Raw genomic sequence first — 19,668 nt, 5'->3', positions numbered from 1 at the left:
TACTGAAAAATGAATATATTCTGTACCTCACCCTCCCACCTCACATAGTATGGGAGATGGATATAGCTGTCCACTTGGGATTATGGCAAGTCACAGGAGTTGAACAGACAAAGATTTAAGGGGTGGAGAGGCCTAACATTAATAAGGGAAGCCTGTGGCGGCTGCTCCATACAGTACAGAGGCAGCTTAGAATGGGCTGGTCTGGGGATTTAGGAGCAGCCCAGCATGAAAGACTCAGTTTCTGGAACAGCTTAATGACTTTTTGGTTCTGTCTCTAGAAGGGATTTAAAAGAGTGACACAGCTAATGATTACAGTGTCTACAGTGCCTTTTGTCCATGCAAACTGATTGCCCAGGTATTGCGGAGATTTCTGGCTCCCTCCAGTGAAATTACACCACCTAAGCAGGAGTGTTCACATTATCTCCTGCTGGACCAGTACCTGCCGGTGTATACAGGAGGCCACGTGCATGGCAGAAGTCCTGGTACAGCTGGTCCGCATAGCTCCATCTCTCAATTCCATACCCCTTTATCAGGCATGAAAACTGAGGTTGGTCTCTGTCCTGCTGGCCAAATGGCTGGAAAAATACTCAGCACACAGTGGATGCAATAAGAAAAATAAAATGTAGTTAGAAACATCCACATCTCCATCTACAAAGAACCCAGCAAGTTTTTGGGGCTCAACTGGAGACACCTTAAAAGACCTGATTTCCTGAGCATGCTGAGTGCCCCCCTTTGAAAATCTCGAAAATCTGATCAGGCGTGTCAAATTGAGCTCCCAAAAATGGAGGCACCTAAAATCACTAGCTTCTTTAGAAAACATAGGCTCTTAACTTTATAATCTTCATTATGATTGTGAAAAAGGCAAACAGGTTTTCTTTTTGCTTGGACCTGAGCTGAGTGTGATCTGGCCTGGCTGATGGGTCCAGGGTGAGTTTGTGGCACAGATTGTTATAACTGACTAATTTTTAACTATCTGGTGGTGTTGAGACAGAGACACTAAACCTGCACCTCTATAGCGCCATTTTTATGCTGTACCTTTCCAGGATAGAACTACACCTTGGTATGTACTCTGTTAATGGTGAAACTATGGACGCTGCAAAGTCTGAGGCCAGAATCACTGAAACTGTAAATTGTTCCTCTCTGCATCATCTGGTGCCCCAAGAGAGCTGCTGCTCTCCTTCAGCATTTTGATTGGGGCAGGGCAACTATCAGTTGTGGTTGGGGAGCCATAGGAGCCCCTCCTCCCCCGTGGAAGCTGCCCGGGGGAGATGAACTGAATCAGTCTGTTCTCTGGCTGTCCAGACCATGCCTTTTCCTCCACCAGCATTGTGTCCTATGTGAATAGCACCAATCTCCAGCAGATCTCTTGGCAAAGGGGAACTTGCATGGTTTCTTTGTGCCACTGCAGCTTACCCACCCCAGCTTAGCCAGCCTAGACTGCGCGGTGTTAATCTGAACCATAGTGTCCTCCCTAGAGAACAATGTATCCAGTATTATAAGAAATGGACAACGCTGTGATTCTGCCAGTCAGTGCACCAGGATGGTTGGTGATCTGGGCATGCCCATGTCACAAGAGATAAAAGAAGATGCTTTTGGTAGGATTCTGGGATTGTTTCAATGTCAATAATCACATCTGTGAATAAACACTGAGACTGGGACAGATCTCACAGAAAGCTCCTTCTGTGTCCCCAAGCAGCAGCCTGATAGTACAACTCACACAGCTCTAGACCTGCTGGAGGAGGGAGCAGGGAATAAAGTGGTGTCTTCGTCCCGTCCTAATGGATTTGTATATTCCAGGCTCTCTTCCGTCCTGTGGCTATGATGGTTCCAGATTACTCCATGATTGCGGAGATCTCACTCTACTCCTTTGGGTTCAATGAAGCCAAGGTCCTAGCGAAGAAGATCACCACTACGTTCAAACTGTCATCGGAACAGCTCAGTAGCCAGGTCTGTGACTTCCTGACATTTAGCCTTTTCTAAAATTGGGAAGGCCCTGGAGTGTTGGGGTACCTCTCTAAATTCAAAACTCCTTAATAGCCGAATGGTCCAGAGACCTTTGAGCCTTCCCCCTTTCATAACCACATCAGTGGCCATCCTTCATCCATCTCATTCTTCTTTGATGCTGATTTGCATCCAATTGTGGCCCAGCTATCCCTCGTGCTGTACTTTCATTTACTTTACACGAATGTGCAGAACTTCTCTCACATGACTGTTGGACCCAGCAGCAGTTCCTTTCAATATCCCTCTTCATCCAGTTACCTTCCACCGCCTCATCCAGGATGAAGTTCCTGGGGCGTAAGACTAGCTGTTCAAAGAAGACGACTTTTCTAGTTTACCTATCAAACAGATTGGAGTGAGAGGGCTGCTGTTCCAAGGAAGTATCCCCTTCCCCTTACCTAATAGATTGAGATTGCAGGTTCGCTGTTCCAGGGTGGTGCTCTAGTGTCTAATTAGTAATTTCCTCCATGCCTGCTACAGGATCATTATGACTTTGGAATGAGAGCTGTGAAGACTGTGATCTCAGCTGCTGGCAACCTAAAGAGAGAGAATCCTACCATGAATGAAGCAAGTACACTCTAGTTTCATCCTTAATGGTTCCACGCACATTGTCCTATATTCACTGGCAGGGGTTGCTGCAGTCATTACGAATTCCATGGAGATAGAATTCTAAAGGGGCTTACAGAGGTGCAACCTGAGAAAAAGAACAAAATAGACATGACTTCTGAAGTGAAGACCCTGGTACGCCAGGCTGATGATGAGGGATGTATGTGACTGGCATCTTGTAGAAGGAAGCAGGAAGGCGAGTAGAGTCCGTTTAACTATTGGTCCTTAATTCTTTGCAGGAGCTGATCTGCCTTAGGGCCATCCGGGATGTCAATGTACCCAAGTTCCTCCAGGATGACCTCAAGCTGTTCAATGGTATTGTCTCTGACTTGTTTCCCAAGATCAAAGAGGAGCCTATTGAGTATGGCATCCTGGAAGAAGCAATCCGCAAATCGTGCATCAAAGACAACCTGAAGGATGTTGACGGTGAGTGGGAAAGCTCTTAACAGTGAATGGCAAAGTAAACTAAAACATGCGTGCCTGTGTGTATATACACATGCATGCGCTCTCTTCTCTATGGCATGTGAAAATAGCATCAACTTTTTCCCTAGTGTTTTACTCTTCGGTACAACAGAAATATCAGGCCCTGACTTACCTCTCTTTCACAGAGCTCCTAAGCAATGTTTGGAGGACTTGGAAAGTGACATCAAAGTTGGAGGTCAAAGCCCAAGTAGCACCCCTCCCACTCCCTATTGAATATGTGAGGGGTGTTGACTCTTATGGTGGGAGATCTGCACCTTGGATTTTAATCTCCAGCTATGGTGTCTCATTCCAAGGTCTCCAAAACTTGTCAGCGGCCTCCAGAAAAATGGAATAAATCCCAATATTTCCAATGCAAAATAGAAGTCAAAAACGTAAAACAAACAAAACACATCTTTGAAATCTTTATACATTATAAAGAAGCAAGCAATAAAGGGCTCAAAACAATTGTTTTATGTTGCTTTGCCATTTTCCCCTTAATACTACAGATGACACCAGGTATTCCCTTTATTCAGTGCCATGCTGCACAGGGAGACTGCTGAACAATGAAATGAAGGGTTCCAGTGCAGAATGTGGTGTCATCTGTTGTTATTGGATGCATCGCTCCTTGATGAGCTCTTGAAATATGATAGAGATGTTAAGTTATTGCTTGGTTGCTAGGAGCTGAATTACTCTAATGCAGCAATACTCAGACTGAGGCTTCTGAGCCGCAAGTGGCTTTCTAATGTGTCTCCTGCTGCTCCTTGCTCCATATGATATTAAAACACTGGGTGATGTAATTATTAACGGCTCTAAGTTATTAACCAATCAGGATGCTTTTATTAGGTTATTAACCAATTGTAGTTGATACAATAATAATACTTGGTCAGTCATTTTGCTGTGAAAATAAATGTGTGTGTGTGTATGGAAAGAGAGAATAATAAACAGTAAATGAAACAATGAATTCACACACACACACACTGCGACTCTTTTGGGTAATGTTGGTGGCTAATTTTGGCTCCTGAAGCACTGAGCTCTGAGTATCACTGCTCTAATGATTATGGCTAATGACTGTTTGGCCAAAAGAACCAACGATATGCTCACCGCTGTTGGGGCCCCGATCCAACTTAATTTTGTGGCACCTGCTTAACTTTAAGGATAGGACTAGTCTTCAGAGGCACTGCTTTTTGCTTAAAGTTCAGCACATATGTGAGTGCTTTGCTGGATTGAAGCCATGGTCATTACAGGCCAGTAAAACCACACTGGTTTATGAGATGTGGGCAATAAGTCCATTGCTCTGCCAGTCGGAGCATGCAGTTCTTGGATTTGCTGGCAAGTGAAATAGGTTACACTATCCATAGTGAGAATCTTGTTCCTTCTCAGGTTTCGTGATAAAGTGCATCCAGCTGTATGAAACCACTGTTGTGCGCCACGGCCTCATGCTGGTGGGGCCAGCAGGCTCGGGGAAGACAAAGGTAAGGGTGATTGAGAGGCTGCATTGGGTACAGTGTCTATGAATATCAAGATGGGAGTGGAAAGGGGAATCAGAAGTGTGTTAAACCTTGCACAAAACCCTAATGCTGCAGCATTTCCAAGCCTTTCTGTGCACAGGAATCATGGGAGTGAGAGGTTTTTGTTCTGACTTTGAATAGGGATGAAAGTATGGATTTGTAGCAGTGGTGAAGCATATTAGCAGCCTGCTCCTTTGGGCTTTGAGATCAGACTCAGGTTTACTAGTGGTGTCCTAAACTTCCACGCAAACATTTGAGGATGGCTTTGAGGCTGCCCAGCTTCAGCTACTATCATTTGGGGCTTCCAGATATTTCACCAGCCTCTAGTACTGGTGATTTAAGTTCCTTCCCTTCTTTTCTGTGATCGGCCTCTTTCTTATAGATCCGTTTCCCAGGCTACTTGCACAGAGTATCTCCTTCTTCCTCACTATCTTCTGAATCATGTCACTGTGAGTTACTTCCCCTCTGTGAATGCTGTTATGGAAGCCATACGATTTAATTCCCTTCCTTCCTTTCTTGGCAGTGTTACAAAGTCCTGGCAGCTGCAATGACCTCTCTAAAAGGTCAGCCTTCGGTCAGTGGTGGAAATTATGAAGCGGTCAACTACTTTGTACTGAATCCGAAATCCATCACTATGGGTCAGCTTTATGGAGAGTTTGACTTGCTAACACATGAATGGTAAAGGACAAAACCCACCATCCTCCCTCTCGTCTGGTCAAGGGCTTCTTGTGATCCCTCTAGACCTATGAACTCTCTAGGGGCTGATCTACGCTAGAGTTTTGTCGACAAAACAGTGGAGGTGTTCACCCTGAAATGCTCCTCCCGCCAGTGTAACTCCCCTGCTATGCCAAGATAATATAGCCACCTCAACGAGAGGTGTAGGGCTTATGTCAGTGTAGTTAGGGTGGCGCGGGCTGTGTCAGTGTAGACGCGGTGTTCCTTACATCAGCTGTTGGCTGTCATTCTTGTCAATTGACAAGAAAGCTCGGCAGCTGCCCCGCACTCCCTTGGAGAGCTCCCAGTGGAGAACGGGATGGGGAGAAGCCCCCAGGAGCCTATGGGGCAGCCATCCTCCTGGCCTGGAGCTGCCAGCGGAGCTGAGAGACCGGGCTCTCAGCTCTCCACACTTGCCCCTCTTAGGTGGGTGGAAGTGCCCCTGGTGAGGACGTGCACCACGGACCCAAGGAGAGTTGTATGGACATCAAGCACCACAATAATTAATGTGGTGGCTGTAAGTCGACCTATCTTGGTAATGTAGACAAGGCCTAGGATATAACACCTCAACGAGCTTTACATGCCTTATAGGCAAGCGTGAAGAATGCCTTTTGTGCTCTGTAAATCTGGTTTGTGCTGATGGGCTTCTATAATTAAGGGGAAATATTCAAAGAGGAGTTAGGCTCCTAATTCCCATTGGCAGTCAGTGCGAGTTGGGAACCTATCTTTGTGCCTTTGAATATCATCTTTGTATTTATTATTTCAGTGGCTCTCCATCCTCATTCTGCAGACCCCTGAATGAGAACTACTTTCTGATGGGCCATTTCCCCTTTCAACAGCCCAATTCCCTCTGGTTGGGTTTCTAAATGTTCCTCTCTGAGGCTGGTTCAGAAGGACATGGCACATTGCTGGAGATCCACATGCTACAATGCAAGATCCACTTGTGTTATTGTAACGTGTCCTGTCATACCAGCCAGATGCTTAGGAACAAAGTTAAAGAATGTGTGTTCCAGAAAACTATGAAAACCAATAAAAAAGGAACTCTGAGGAAAGCTAAAGCAAATAAATATTTCTCATGCTGTACCCTGAAGTTCACAAGCTCTGGGCTCCAGTGAATCTTTATTGAAGGATATTTCTATAGTATATTCCAGTTCAGCTTGACAGCTTATTTACGATGTGGTTCCTGCCCAAGGGCAGCACATAGACACATCAGCGTGAAAAAAAATACAGCCGCCATATAAAACACATTTAGAGACATAAATCCATCTGTTTTAATCAGCTGGGCTTCAGACCTAGTCTGTTTTCTTTTGATCTTGGTAACAATGGCCATGAAGATCTGTGGTGCTATATAAATAACAATCATTATTTAATAATGAGTGTGCAATTGAGGGTCTGAGCAGCAATTGCACTGTAGACTTTCACGTGCAGATTAAATCCCAGACTTCAACATCCCTCATGCTGTCCTCCACTGTCCCACTGATCTCCAGCAGTGCCACTGGCAGTGTGTGCATTGTTAGTATCTGTGTTGTACTGTGTACATAGGAGCAACAGGAATCAGGAATTTCATACGTAAAGTTGGGTTCATTCACCCATTTACTGCCTAATGAGATTATCCTAAGAAGCTGTGCAGATTCTAGAGATTTACTGGGGAAGGAGAGAGAGATCTTTATCTGTTCACATTAATAAACTTGTGAGGCACCCAGATGCACAGTATATGACCCCAGAGCGAAATCCTGGCTCCAGGGAAGTTGATGGAAATGTTGCCATTGACTTCAGTGGGGTCAGAATTTCACTTTGAGATAAGATATGCAGAATGTTACAGCTTCTCTTGCCTCTTTGCTCCCATGTGACAGGACGGATGGGATTCTTTCATCACTCATCCGGGTGGGAGCTATCGCCACTGATACGAATAAGAAATGGTATGTGTTTGATGGACCAGTTGATGCAGTCTGGATCGAGAATATGAACACTGTGCTGGATGATAATAAGAAGCTGTGTCTTAGCTCTGGAGAAATCATTAAGCTAACAGAGGTGACTAACCCTTCTTCTCTTGCTGTCCTGTTTCTCTCTCCTCTCTGTCTGCTCTCTCTTCTATTCCCTCTATTTCCTACATGGAGAAGAATTGTCTTTGCGTTTCCAGTTAATGTTATGTGCAGGATGGATTGCTGCAGAGAGTCTCATCTGTATAGCGGTAATACCTAAGAGCCTCATCATGGACCAGAACCCCAATGTGCTCGGTGCAGTAGAGACATAGAACAAGATGGTCCCTGCCCTAAAGAACTGACAGTCTAAGTCTGGTTCTTCCTCTTTGACTTCAGTGCATACTCCGATTATCCAAGGAGAGTTAGACAGGCCAAATGCTACAGACATTCAAGGGGAGTTGGGAACTCTTTTGCTTCTTGGACAATCCCAGTTTGAGTCTGTCGTTTGTTTCCCTGGTCCACTGAGATGGAAATACCAGGAAGCCCAGCATTAGCTTTACTGCCTGTGGCATTATCTGCTTCCCACCCCACACCAGTGGCAGAGAGCTGCACTATTAATGCCACATCCTTTGAGCGAGATAGGTGACATTATTGCTGAGCCATGCTAAGAGTCCCTATGAGCCTGTCTTTCCTAAGGCTGAGCTATGCTGACAAACCTTTGTTTTGTGTCCATGGCTTTCAGATGATGACCATGATGTTTGAAGTACAGGACCTGGCTGTTGCCTCCCCCGCCACAGTCTCCCGGTGTGGCATGGTTTATCTGGAGCCCAGCCTCTTGGGGCTCAAGCCCTTCACTGGGTGCTGGCTGAGGAAAATTCCAGATGTCATGAAGCCTTTCGCAGAGCAGTTAACATCCCTCTTCAACAGATTTCTAGAGGTGAGCTCCTGTAATGTTCCAGATCTCTCCCAGTCTGTCTGACAGACCTGGCTTTAGGATGCCAGTGCCTCAGAGCTTGCTGGGTTAGTTTCAGAGTAGTTTGTCCTTCTAAAGATCTAAGATTTTGGCCTCCTCTCAGATTAAATGCCCTTAGAGTACATTTCCTGCTACCAGTACTCAGAGTGAATCTGCTGGTCTTAATAAATTATTTACTCGCCGATTCATATAGATGTGACTTCTTCAGACTGGCCTGAAGGACTGTGTGTTTTTTATAATCAGCATGCCAAATTCTTTCCTTGGTAACTCTGTTTCCTTCTGTGGAGTTATTCCATGGAGGAATATGGCTCTGAATTATAAAACCAAGTCTCGCTATTTCTATCATTTTGATGGAGAACAACAGAGTACTGTCAGAAATGTCTTAAAAGCTATTTATCAGCAATGACTGCAGCATTGCTGTACAGACCCAAAGAGCAGGGCGGCATTATAATCTATTCAGAAGAGGTTTACTCAGACTGTCTCCTGGGCCTTCATTCTGTGGCTGAAGTGAATGGTATATGGGGCACAGCTTGACATGGCAGAGTTTTCAGCTGTGTCCTCCCTGATAAATGTAACATGCAGTGAGAAAAGGGGAAACTGAAGCCCTAGGAGGTAAATAAACTTTTGAAAGGAAGGTGACACAGGAGCTGAGCTGTGTTTGCCTGATCCTTGCAGGAGTCCATCAGCTTTGTCCGGAGATCAGTGAAAGAGATAATTGCCTCAACAGACAGTAACCTGACGATGAGCCTTCTCAAACTACTGGAGTGCTTCTTTGAACCTTTCATTCCCATTGAGGTAGGAATTTCTGTATCATCTGTTTGTTGTTCTCGCTGCTCCTGGCACTAGAGAGTTAAACTGTAGAGGATAGGAGGAACACGGGAGCTACCAACTGGTGCACAGTACAGGATGGAAGTTACAGGGAAACAATATGTTCTGCGCATAGTGCTGGAGGGAGCTCGGTCCATTACCCTGAAGCTCATCAACATACTGCATTGCCCTGACTCATGCTGAATGCAGGGCTATATTGAGGATTATCTGCAGTATACCAGGGAAGGATGACTCTGGCTCTGTACACAATAGAGAATTATACCATAAAGCAGGGGTAGTCAATTATCTTTTGTCAAAGTCCAGATTTCTTGGTCAAGGTCCAGATTCCAGAGAAACATTTTTCACATTGCAAGAGCCCCTATTCAATGAACACATACAATGCTGTGTAATAGACCCAGGCCCTGTTGCAGGGAATCAATAGGTGGACCGTGGGCCAAATCCAGACCGCCAGAGGCTTTTGACCGGACCATGACTCTAGGGGGCGTGGGCAGGTAATGCGGGAGGAGAGCTAGTGTGGGTAGAGGAGTGACGGGACTCATGTTGGCAGGCTTGGGGGATCCAATGCCCTGGGCTGACAGGTAATTCAGGGTGGCAGCTGCCCTCTTTAAATGGAGCCCCGCCCCCACAGGGCTGACAGCATGATTCATAACTCAGAGAGCAGGTGACCCTCCCCCACCCTTGCTCAATAGACCCCTGCCAGGTTCGCGGGGCTTCAGTCCCAAGCCCTGGTGCACCCCACGGTCCAGTGAAAAGCCTCTGACGATCCAGATTTGGACCACGGGCCACCTATTGAGTACCCCTGCTATAAAGCAAGAGGATAATCTGCTAAATACAATAGCTCCACAACTAAAGTGCTGGATGAAATAGGTTGCATATTTATATTTAGTAATATATCTAGGACTGTAGTTTCTTTCTAGTGATATTGAAGGAGACAGGAAATTCTAACATTAAAATCCACAGGCCAAATTCTGCTCTGAGTTACGGTAAGAAAAACCCAGAATAACAATGGCGCTTCTCCAGATTTACACCAGCGTAACTGAGAGCAGAATTCGGCTCACAGTCTGTAATAAATGGACCCATCTAAGAATCATTCAGAAAAGCAGTAAATAAACTAAATGGAGGAGTCAAGACTTTCAGTGAGGTGCACATATTTAACCCCTGTTCCGGATGAACTGTGTGTGAGGATTAAATTTGTGCTGTTTATTGGATGTTCAGGGAATTAGGAAGCTTCCCCTTGAGAAGACTGCTCGACTCGAAGAGCTGATTGAACCCTGGTTCATATTCTCTTTGATCTGGAGCGTGGGTGCAACTGGAGATGCCCAAAGTCGTGTGGCCTTCAGCTTGTGGTTAAGAGAGAAGATGGCAAGTGAAGCGGTAAGTGGCTGTAAAGGTGATATTAACTCATGCTGGTAGCACCTGTTACCAACTGCTACCAGACCTCTCTGAATTCCCAGAAGACTCATGAAAGGGTCCGTCCTGGGGTATTGTCTACAGGGGGAAAACTTCAAGCTTCATCAGATCATCTGCATCAAAACTGTAGGAAAGAGAATAAAGAGACATGAGCCATGTGGGCTGGACAGAATTTCATTGCTGAAAAGCAGTGTTCTCCACGCTAGTCTGGTTCATGCTGGTCAATTCATCTGGACCGGAGCTAGGTGTGGCATTCATACTCTGCTTTATTTCCCCAGATCCAGTTACTTTTCCCAGAGGAGGGGCTGGTTTACGATTATAAACTGGATGATGCTGGGCTCAGCAATCCTGAGGAAGATGTAGATGAAGATGTTGTCAAAGAGGTAAAGACTTTACCCACCTCTAATTTGTGGATTAAAAACCCGAGCAATTAATTAAACTAAAGAATAGAAAGGAGGGACTAGAGGGTAAGGCTAAGGTACTGCACACAAAATAAATCTACTTACCAAGGGCAAGCAGGAGCCTTGCCATCCTGATTGGAGATGTGTAAGGAGAAATTGAACGTTTTGTTTTAAAAAAGTTTTCTTACCCTTGTGATTGTGAAATAGGTCTTCCAAATGCAAACCAAGCATAGTCCTCAGACAGCTCCTGCTTCTGCCACTGTTCAGAGTTTTCCCATGATTGGGAAATATCTAAGGTCTGATCAATTTCGCTGCTGTTACTCAGAGCCCTGGAGGGGAGGGAGGGGGAGAGAGAGAAGTAACAATGACAAGATTCGTGTGGGTTTCATTGTGTTAATGCTTGGGAAAGCCATGAGTAAACTGAATATGAGTCCTCAATGTGATGCAGCTGCAAAAATGGCTAATGTGGTTCTGTGGTGTTGTATGTAAGACACCAGAGGTAACTGTCCTCTTCTAATCGGCACTGGTGAGGCCCCAGCTGGAGCACTGTGTCCAGTTCTGGGCACTTCAGTTTAGGAAGGATGTGCACAAATTGGAGAGAGTCCAGAGGAGAGCAACAAAAATGATAAAAGGTTTAGAAAACCTGACCTATGAGGAAAGGTTAAAAAAATGGGCATGTTTAGTCTTGAGAAAAGAAGACTGAGGAGGAACCTGATAACAGTCTTCCAGTTTGTTAAGGGCTGTTGTAAAGAGGATAGTGATCAATTGTTCTCCATGTCCACTGAAGGTAGAACAAGAAATAATGGACTTAATCTGCAGCAAAGTAGATTTAGGTTAGATATTAGGGAAAATTTTCTAACTATAAGGGTAGCTAAACTCTGGAATAGGCTTCCAAGGGAGGTAGTGGAGTCTCCATCACTGGAAGCTTTTAAAAACAAGTTGGAAAAACACCCGCCCAGGATGGTCTAGGTTTACTTGGTCCTGCCACAGCTCAGGGAGCTAGACATCATGACTTCTCAAGGTCCCTTCCAGCCCTACATTTCTGTGGTTCTCTGAGCAGTGGCAGAGGCAGCACTGGAGTTATTTGCACAGGGGAAGAACCTCAGAAATGGGATCTGGAGGAAGACTTGCTGAACCTCTCTGGCGGACCCCTGCCCTCATCTTTGGACTGATAGCTTTTGGCCTCTGACATTTTTCAAGTGGGATGGGATTCATTTCATGCACACATTTAACCTCCCTGCCTCATACATTTCAGGTAAATCTAGGAACAGAGACTGCATCAAACACAGAGAGAGGTTTCCAGCTAAACAGTCTTCATCCTTTTCAGTCAGATCTGTTTTCCCCTTATGGTTCAGGTCTCAGTATAATGGTACTATTCTTGCAACTATCTCAAATGTTCTGTCAGCATTTGAACCAAGTTTTCAGAAATAATTCAAGAGAGAGTTACTTTTTGGGCAACAATCTCTAACCCACAGGCTGCCCTTAGTCCACAGTAAAAGTGATAGCTGTTTGGGGAACAATAATAGAGATGCTGTAGAGAGGAGAGCAAGGGATTGGGAATCAGGAGTCCTAGGAAATACATTCCTAATATATGCAAAGAGCTTTGAAGAGGGAAAGCACAGCATAAGTGCTGAGTTTTATTATCACCGTTTTAGAGGCAGTTGCTTCTTCCAATAACTACTCTGTCTTTCAGGTGAGCTGGGTGAATTGGATGGATTCCACTGCCCAGTTCACCATAGTTCCTGACACCAGCTTCTGTGACATTATAATCCCCACAATGAATACAGTTCAGATGGCCCATCTGCTGGAAATGCTGCTCACCAATCGAAAACCAGTATGTGTCTTGACCTTGTTTTTGCTTTTGGATTTAACCTTTTTCTCTTTGCCTGTGATCTCATTTTCTGTCTCTTCCAAGGTGATAGGTGCCTTAGAAATACCTAATATAGTTCGATTCTCCCCCTGTTGCAGACACTCAGTCCTGTGGTTGGATGTGGTACCTGGCTTACAACCATCATTGTTCCATTCCCTCAGCGTCTCAGGTGGTGCCAATAGAGAAATACCAGCCTTCCATAAATAGACCAAGGCAGTGCAGATGCTGGGTTCTGCCTCACTTGTTCTAACAGGTCAAATGATGACCAGTCACCACCCAAAATTTCCCCGCTCTCTAGGGCTGCCTCCCCTACTTCTCTAGTTTGGTTCTTTCCATTGTGAAGAAGATCTGTTATCCTGATCTGCCTCCCTAACTAGGAAAGTTTTGTCCTTGACTGGTTTTGGCGAGCCCAGTAGGGTTGGAGTCTGCATTGTCCCAACTGAGCCAGTGAAGCAAACCAGTTGGCAAATGAAAATTCTGTCTGCCTGGGTTCACACTGCAATGGTGACTATATTTCATTTTTCTCAATGCAGGTTCTCTGTGTTGGTCCGACTGGCACTGGGAAGACTCTCACTATTTCAGACAAGCTGTTGAAGAACTTGCCTCTAGAATACATCACTCACTTTCTAACATTTTCTGCTCGCACCTCAGCCAACCAAACCCAGGACCTCATTGACAGCAAACTGGATAAAAGGCAAAACTCTTGTGTTAGCAAAGGCAGCACTCCTGTTGTTGATACACACCTCTCTGTGTATGCCTTTGCCCTTTGGTTTCATCGTGAGCACTGAAAGGACACAGTCCAAACATAACTCTGGCTCAGGGAAACAACGGGCATTCCAATCTTAGCTCCAGATCAGTGAGGGCTAGAAACATTGGATGCAATGTCCAATAAAAGACAATCAGTGGTGTGAGTCTGTTGATGTTACACCATTTTTAGTTATCCCACAAACACTACACAGTTTGGCTTAATTAGCAGTGATTATTCCTAAAAATCCAGGTGCTGGATCTTCAAGGAAACTGGTAAGGGTAGGAAACTTTTGCCATTGCATGCCAAGAATCTTCCAGCACTGGCTAGCAGCATTAAGTCTTAACCCCAAAGAGACCTGCTGTGGTACTGCTGCCCTTCCTTCATCATTCAGTCTGGTTTGATGCATCCAGTGATCAGTACTATGAAGCCCATATAACATATTCTCTCTGAACATGGCTCAGATTCACTTCAAGTTCTCCTGACTGATAATAGAACATGTAGGGGTATATTTCGCTACTTGAGACATGCAGGTGACTCCTATCATCATTAATGGGTCAGACTTGCATTCATCAAGGGGGCAAATGGACTCATAGGACCAAATTCTGGTCTTTCGTACACTAGTGCAACTGTACGGGCTTCACTGGGATTGCACAGGTGTAACTTGAGACAAACTTTGCCCCCTGGAATTCTGAAGTAAGCAGAAAGCTTCTCCTGAACACTGGGTGGTGCTTTTTCAGGAGATAAGTGGGTGGATGCAGAACCAGAGAAGGGGTTATGCAGTGGGTCTTTGGGACTGGTTTGTGTTAGGAGTGCTTTGGTGATGGAAGTGCTGGCCAATGCTCCCTTCAGCCATCTCCATTCTCAGATGCTTTCTCCGTCCTTGCAGGAGAAAAGGGGTGTTTGGACCTCCTCTTGGCAAGTACTTCATATTTTTCATTGATGACCTAAATATGCCAGCACTGGAGACCTATGGCGCTCAACCACCCATTGAGCTACTTCGGCAGTGGATGGACCACCAGGGCTGGTACGACAGGAAACAGATTGGTATGATCCAGGTTCTTTGCCTAACACTGTTTACATTCTCTAGGGTTGGCATGCTAGGCTAATGTGGAAGTAGCCAGCCTCTAGTATATATACATAGCTAGCGAGTGAGACATGGAATTCATATACGACATTTCAGGTTTAGTTTTGGCATGCAGCTATGCCATTACTCTCCTCTGGACTGTTTTTCAGGTACCTTTAAGAAACTGGTGGATATTAACTTTGTCTGTGCCATGGGACCCCCAGGCGGAGGAAGGAATGCCATCACTCCACGCCTCACCCGCCATTTCAACTACCTCTCCTTTACGGAGATGGAGGACAGCAGCAAGAAGACAATCTTCTCCACCATTCTTGGCAGCTGGATGGGTAAGTTATGAGGACACAAGGCTTTTCCTCTTCACTTCACAAGTCTCTGTCCACCTGTATTTCCATTTGGCTAAGAATTAAGCTAATGAGGTGATCAAGAAATGCTGGAATCTGTACTGCTGGGGGAATTCTGCACCAAAACCTGAAAATTCTGTGCACAATATTTTAAAATTCTGCATATTTTATTTGTCGAAATAACACACTGTAATCACGCCATTATTTTCGTAATTTATTTCAAAATACTTGTCAGCAAGTATGTCTTTGACAATACAGACCAAAAACGATTCAGGAAATGTTTTTTTGACAAATCGATTCCTTTCTAGGCATATTAATAAAGAATTTGAATAATTCATTTAAACTTCAGTACAGAAATGTATTTTCCTGCACCCCTCAAAAGCCGTGCAAAGGCTTAGGGGAGTCAGGGTTAACGGAGGAGCTGAGGGAGAGGAACGGAGCCTGGGAGTAAAACTGGAGGGTTGTTGGGTGTGGATGGGAGAAGTATGGAACAGGGGATTTTGGGGTTTTTGTTTTTTTTTTTGGAGGTGGTGGGTGGGAAGGGATTATTGGGGAGCCTTCCCCAAGCAGACCCTGGCTTAGCTCCTGGACTCTCCCATTCAGTCAGGCATATCTGCCTCTAATCCTGTGTGTCCCTGCATCTTCCCCAGTCCTCCTATTCCCTGCAGCCCCCCTCCCATTCAACCCATGGCTCAGTGCTGTCACCTACTAGCTCCTGAGCCCGCGCCCCAGTCTCTCCCCTCCTGTCCTTCTGAACCCCAGTCTGTGACCCCCCATTTCTCTCCCATGTGCCCTGCTGTATCCGTCCTGTGCCTCCTCACCTGGCCCTTCTGTGGGGAACACAGCCTCTCCACCAGCTGACTGCATTCTCTTCTGGTGCCACAGCAGCCCCTGGTGGGCAAAATCTATATTCTGCAGAGAGAAAAATTTGGGGGGACATGAATTTTGTGTGCACAGTGGCTCAGAATTCCCCCAGAAGTAAATCTGGAACGTTAATTGAAAGTGCTTCTGAGAAAATATCATTTGATTCTGAGCAACTAGGGAGCATTTCAGTCTTAGGACCAAATTCCCCGCTGGTGTAAATTTGGTGTAAATTTGGCACATTTTCATCATATTCAATGGAGATGTGCCACTTTCCAACCACAGAGAATCTGGCACTTAAAAGTGTACATAAAATCTGACACAGCCTAATCCTCTGAAAGAGGGTTTCGTGTGTGTTGGATGGAGTGCTATAGGGTATCATCTATCTCAGCAAACAGAAGAAAATTTTTGTTTTTCTTCTTTGGTTTTTCTAGCTGGACTCCTTGGAGAAAGAAGTTACAGAGATCCAGTCCGTAAGTAAGAGCAGCAGAACACAAAGCAAATGTTGTGAACAAGACAGAGCTCAAGGAGTGCACAGAAGGATTTTAAAACTATGGGTTACTTGTATCCTTCAGTAGACTCCAACATTTGCCCAGATGACTGGACAAGATGTGCTGCATGATCTCTGCAGTTGGCTTCAGACTTCATAGAAGAAGCAGGGGTTTCTTTTATTCTCCATCAGCTATAGCCTGTGAAGAGCTGAGCAATGAGTATTTGAGTCTGCAAAGGTGTTGTCTCCCTGGAAATGATTTTCAAAGTAGAACAGGTCACTTAGAATTGGTTTCATTTAGTGTCAAAGATTCATCATCATTTGTCAGTTTCCAGTTGCCTTCTTTCCCATCCATGGGCCTGAGCTGAGTGGTTTGGGTCCAAGATGTGAATTTGAGGTCACATCCACAGAGCCGAGCATTTTAGTGTAAACACTAGAAAGGAGAATGAACATCAGGCTATAACCAAGGACCAGAGCAGAGATTTCTGGGCACCTGCAAAGGGATTCTAAATAATGACAGGATATGTTGGCACTTACCTATGAATTCAGGGCCGTTAGCATGGCATGTGGATGTGAATTAAAGGGCTGTTATCAAGGTATTTTTAATAAGAAACTGGATAAAAAGTGTTTGGTAACTGGCATGCTTTTAATATTGCTATTCACCACCACATAGGGAAATCTTTCCTTAAGGACCCCACATGAACTGAGTTTAATTAATGGCAAATGTATCCCAGAAACCCACAATTACATAGTGCTGGTTAGGCACCCTATTCTCTTATTGGTGACATCACCCATTCATTTCTACTCCCTTTCCTTTATTCTGGTCCTGCACATAAGATATTTTTTCATACATGTTCAGTCTCCACGGATGCTTCTTAGCTTGACCCTTGTACTGCACCTGCTGCTTAGCAGGTCTGGGTTGTCCCCTGGGTAGGACAGGATTAATACTTCACCACTGATCTCACGTGGGTGGGGACAGTCTGGCTATGACTGGTGGACAGTCTCTCTTTGAGCAGTGGTCAATACCATGCCTGGCTGCAGATTCAGCAAGTGTGGCAAGCTGCAGAGATGGCCTGGGCCTCAGGCAAGGTCCACAATGGAGACTTGTAATGAAGAGGCTTACTGAACAACAGCATATCGTGTCAGCCTGCCTGCCTGCCGGCCTGTTGTGCTTGAATTCTGTCCATCCTTCACACCCCAAAGATGCTGCTGCCTTGTGTTTCTGTAGCGGGAGCCCCTGGAGTCGAGCACTTGAACGACCCCCTTGTCGACGCCACCATTCGAGTGTATTCAACCATCACATCCCAACTGTTGCCTACTCCAGCCAAGTCGCACTACACCTTTAATCTGAGGGACCTCTCCAAAGTTTTTCAAGGGATGCTCATGGCTGAAGCCTGCAAAATTGAGGTGAGCCCTCCCATTGTTTTTGTCTCCCTTTGCTCTACCTGTGCTGCCTGGGGAGCTCCACTTCACATTGTACAGAGGTCAAGGTTCAAAGTGGACATAGGAAAAGAGGCCTTGCATTATTAGCAGGGACTTGTTGTACTTCCCAGGTTATTCATACTTGTGCATGTTGACACAACGTTGGGTACAATGTGCAATGGCTGCGCAAAAATACCCTATTTGCTGGATCTTTCTGCACAATTATAAATCTGAAATCACCCCTATAACCTGGAATCGATGCTGCTGGAGGAGTTCCAACATCCAGGGTGCTGTCTTAGGTCAGTTCCCCTGGAGGGAAAAGACAACTTTCCTAGGGGTGTGGTGGATTCTCCATCATTTGGAGGCTTTAAATCAAGACTGAATGTCCTTGTAAACAAGATGCTGTAGCTGAGCCTTAAAATATGGATTTATTACAGGAATTACTGGCATAAATTCTTTGGCCTGTGTTATGCAGGGCAGGTTAGATTATCATAATGGGTCTTGCCGATCTTAATCTAGGAACCTGTGAAAATAGTAATAAAGGAAGAATTAAAATCTAATAAGAGATGGCAGGACTAAGCTCTAACAATGTGGATTTTAAAATGACACCAGTGTAGGGAAGAATAGCATAGATATTTATTGGAGCGGTAATTAACTCCTCTGTAGAGCACAGAATGCTGCTAAAAAGGGGCTTAGCGGCGTCCTCCCAAATTCTTCTTCCTTCCCAACAAACCTGTGAGTTAGAAAATCACTGCATGTCCTGGAGGTAACCTAGCAATCCTGCAAGAGGAATGCTTAGCTTAATGGGCATCTCCCTGGGATTCTCTGCTAGGACAAACTGCACCTGCTCAGGCTCTGGTACCACGAGAGCTGCCGCGTGTTCCGTGATCGCCTTGTTAATGATGAGGACCGCAGCTGGTTTGACGATCTGATGAAGAGCATGATGGCAGAGTGGGGCACTACCTTTGAGGAGGTGATCCCCTATCAGCCAGTTCTCTTTGGTGATTTCATGATGCCTGGTGCTGATGTCAAAGTGTATGAACTAATTGATGACCAGGAAAAGGTAGGATGCTTTTGATTTCTCCCCATTTTTATGACTTTCTTTTCCTTTTACTCAGCCCCGATGAACACTAAGAAGGCATAGCTAAGGCAGGCTATGGGGCTTCTCTAGCTGAGTGTCTGGAATATGTCACCTTTCCAGTGTTAACATTGCAGGGCTGTATTGAAGGGGCTAGGCTATGATCCCATACCAAGTGCCAGCCCTGTAAGGCTCTACTGGGTCAAGCTAGGCTGTAAATCAGAGGTCCCCAAACTGTGGGGCATGCCCCCCCTAGGGCGGGGGGTCGCGGCAGGGCCTGGCTCCTAGCCTCAGCCCCTGGCTCAGCCATGGCCCCCAGTCACGGCGGCTGGCTTCTATCTCTGAACGTGACCTTGTGCCCAGCTGCAGCGTCAGCTGTAGGGACCTGCCACAACCCTGGGGCCCCTGGCCACCGTGGGCTCGCTCCCAGCCTCAGCCTCACCAGCCCCATTCTCAGCCTTGGCCCCTGGCCCCAGCCGCAGCTCCCTAACCCTGGCCCTGCTCCCAGCCTCCGGCGGAGGGAGTTGCGCGGACAAGGATAAGGAGGGCACAGGGTAAAAAGTTTGGGGACCACTGCTGTAAATGCATGATGGGCACAATATAAACACCTGAATGGAATTGAACTACAAGGTGATGTCTTTCCAAATTCCCCTACTTCTTCTGGTATTTTGGCAGGTAATAAAGATCCTGCAAAGAGCTGTGGGTGACCTTCTGTGCCACCCCTCCTAAGCTGAGTGCAGTACTCAGACCTGGAGAATGGAATTGACTAGGAGGAATCCCAGCTTTATGTTCAATAGGACAATGCTAGCCAGTAAAGTCGTTACAAGTAATTATCATTACCGCAGGATTCCCTGTTTGGGGGAGCGTGGGAGTACTGCAGCAATGTTAATTAAGCAAAAGACAAAATTATAAAGATTTTAATGATGAGCAATGTAGTTTGCACTCGCTACTGGAA

General features: G+C 45.6%; 1 protein-coding gene across 1 annotated transcript in view; it reads left to right on the top strand.

Moving 5' to 3' along the window:
- DNAH1 (dynein axonemal heavy chain 1) overlaps nucleotides 1-19,668 on the top strand; it is a 103,949-nt gene that overhangs the window by 39,848 nt on the left and 44,433 nt on the right. The window contains exons 31-47 of the mRNA XM_067561180.1: nucleotides 1,798-1,947; nucleotides 2,479-2,565; nucleotides 2,844-3,030; nucleotides 4,447-4,538; nucleotides 5,098-5,252; nucleotides 7,142-7,319; nucleotides 7,953-8,147; nucleotides 8,859-8,978; nucleotides 10,227-10,385; nucleotides 10,700-10,804; nucleotides 12,516-12,656; nucleotides 13,226-13,386; nucleotides 14,327-14,484; nucleotides 14,674-14,847; nucleotides 16,158-16,196; nucleotides 17,442-17,620; nucleotides 18,468-18,698. Of these exons, the coding sequence (XP_067417281.1) occupies nucleotides 1,798-1,947; nucleotides 2,479-2,565; nucleotides 2,844-3,030; nucleotides 4,447-4,538; nucleotides 5,098-5,252; nucleotides 7,142-7,319; nucleotides 7,953-8,147; nucleotides 8,859-8,978; nucleotides 10,227-10,385; nucleotides 10,700-10,804; nucleotides 12,516-12,656; nucleotides 13,226-13,386; nucleotides 14,327-14,484; nucleotides 14,674-14,847; nucleotides 16,158-16,196; nucleotides 17,442-17,620; nucleotides 18,468-18,698 (2,511 nt within the window). The remainder of the gene's footprint in view (nucleotides 1-1,797; nucleotides 1,948-2,478; nucleotides 2,566-2,843; nucleotides 3,031-4,446; nucleotides 4,539-5,097; nucleotides 5,253-7,141; nucleotides 7,320-7,952; nucleotides 8,148-8,858; nucleotides 8,979-10,226; nucleotides 10,386-10,699; nucleotides 10,805-12,515; nucleotides 12,657-13,225; nucleotides 13,387-14,326; nucleotides 14,485-14,673; nucleotides 14,848-16,157; nucleotides 16,197-17,441; nucleotides 17,621-18,467; nucleotides 18,699-19,668) is intronic.

This window comes from Emydura macquarii, unplaced genomic scaffold (assembly GCF_026122565.2).
Source record: "Emydura macquarii macquarii isolate MOO-44397 ecotype Brisbane River unplaced genomic scaffold, CSIRO-AGI_Emac_v2 contig_2369, whole genome shotgun sequence".
NCBI lineage: Eukaryota > Metazoa > Chordata > Testudines > Chelidae > Emydura > Emydura macquarii.
This window is presented reverse-complemented; position numbering and strand designations above follow the sequence as displayed.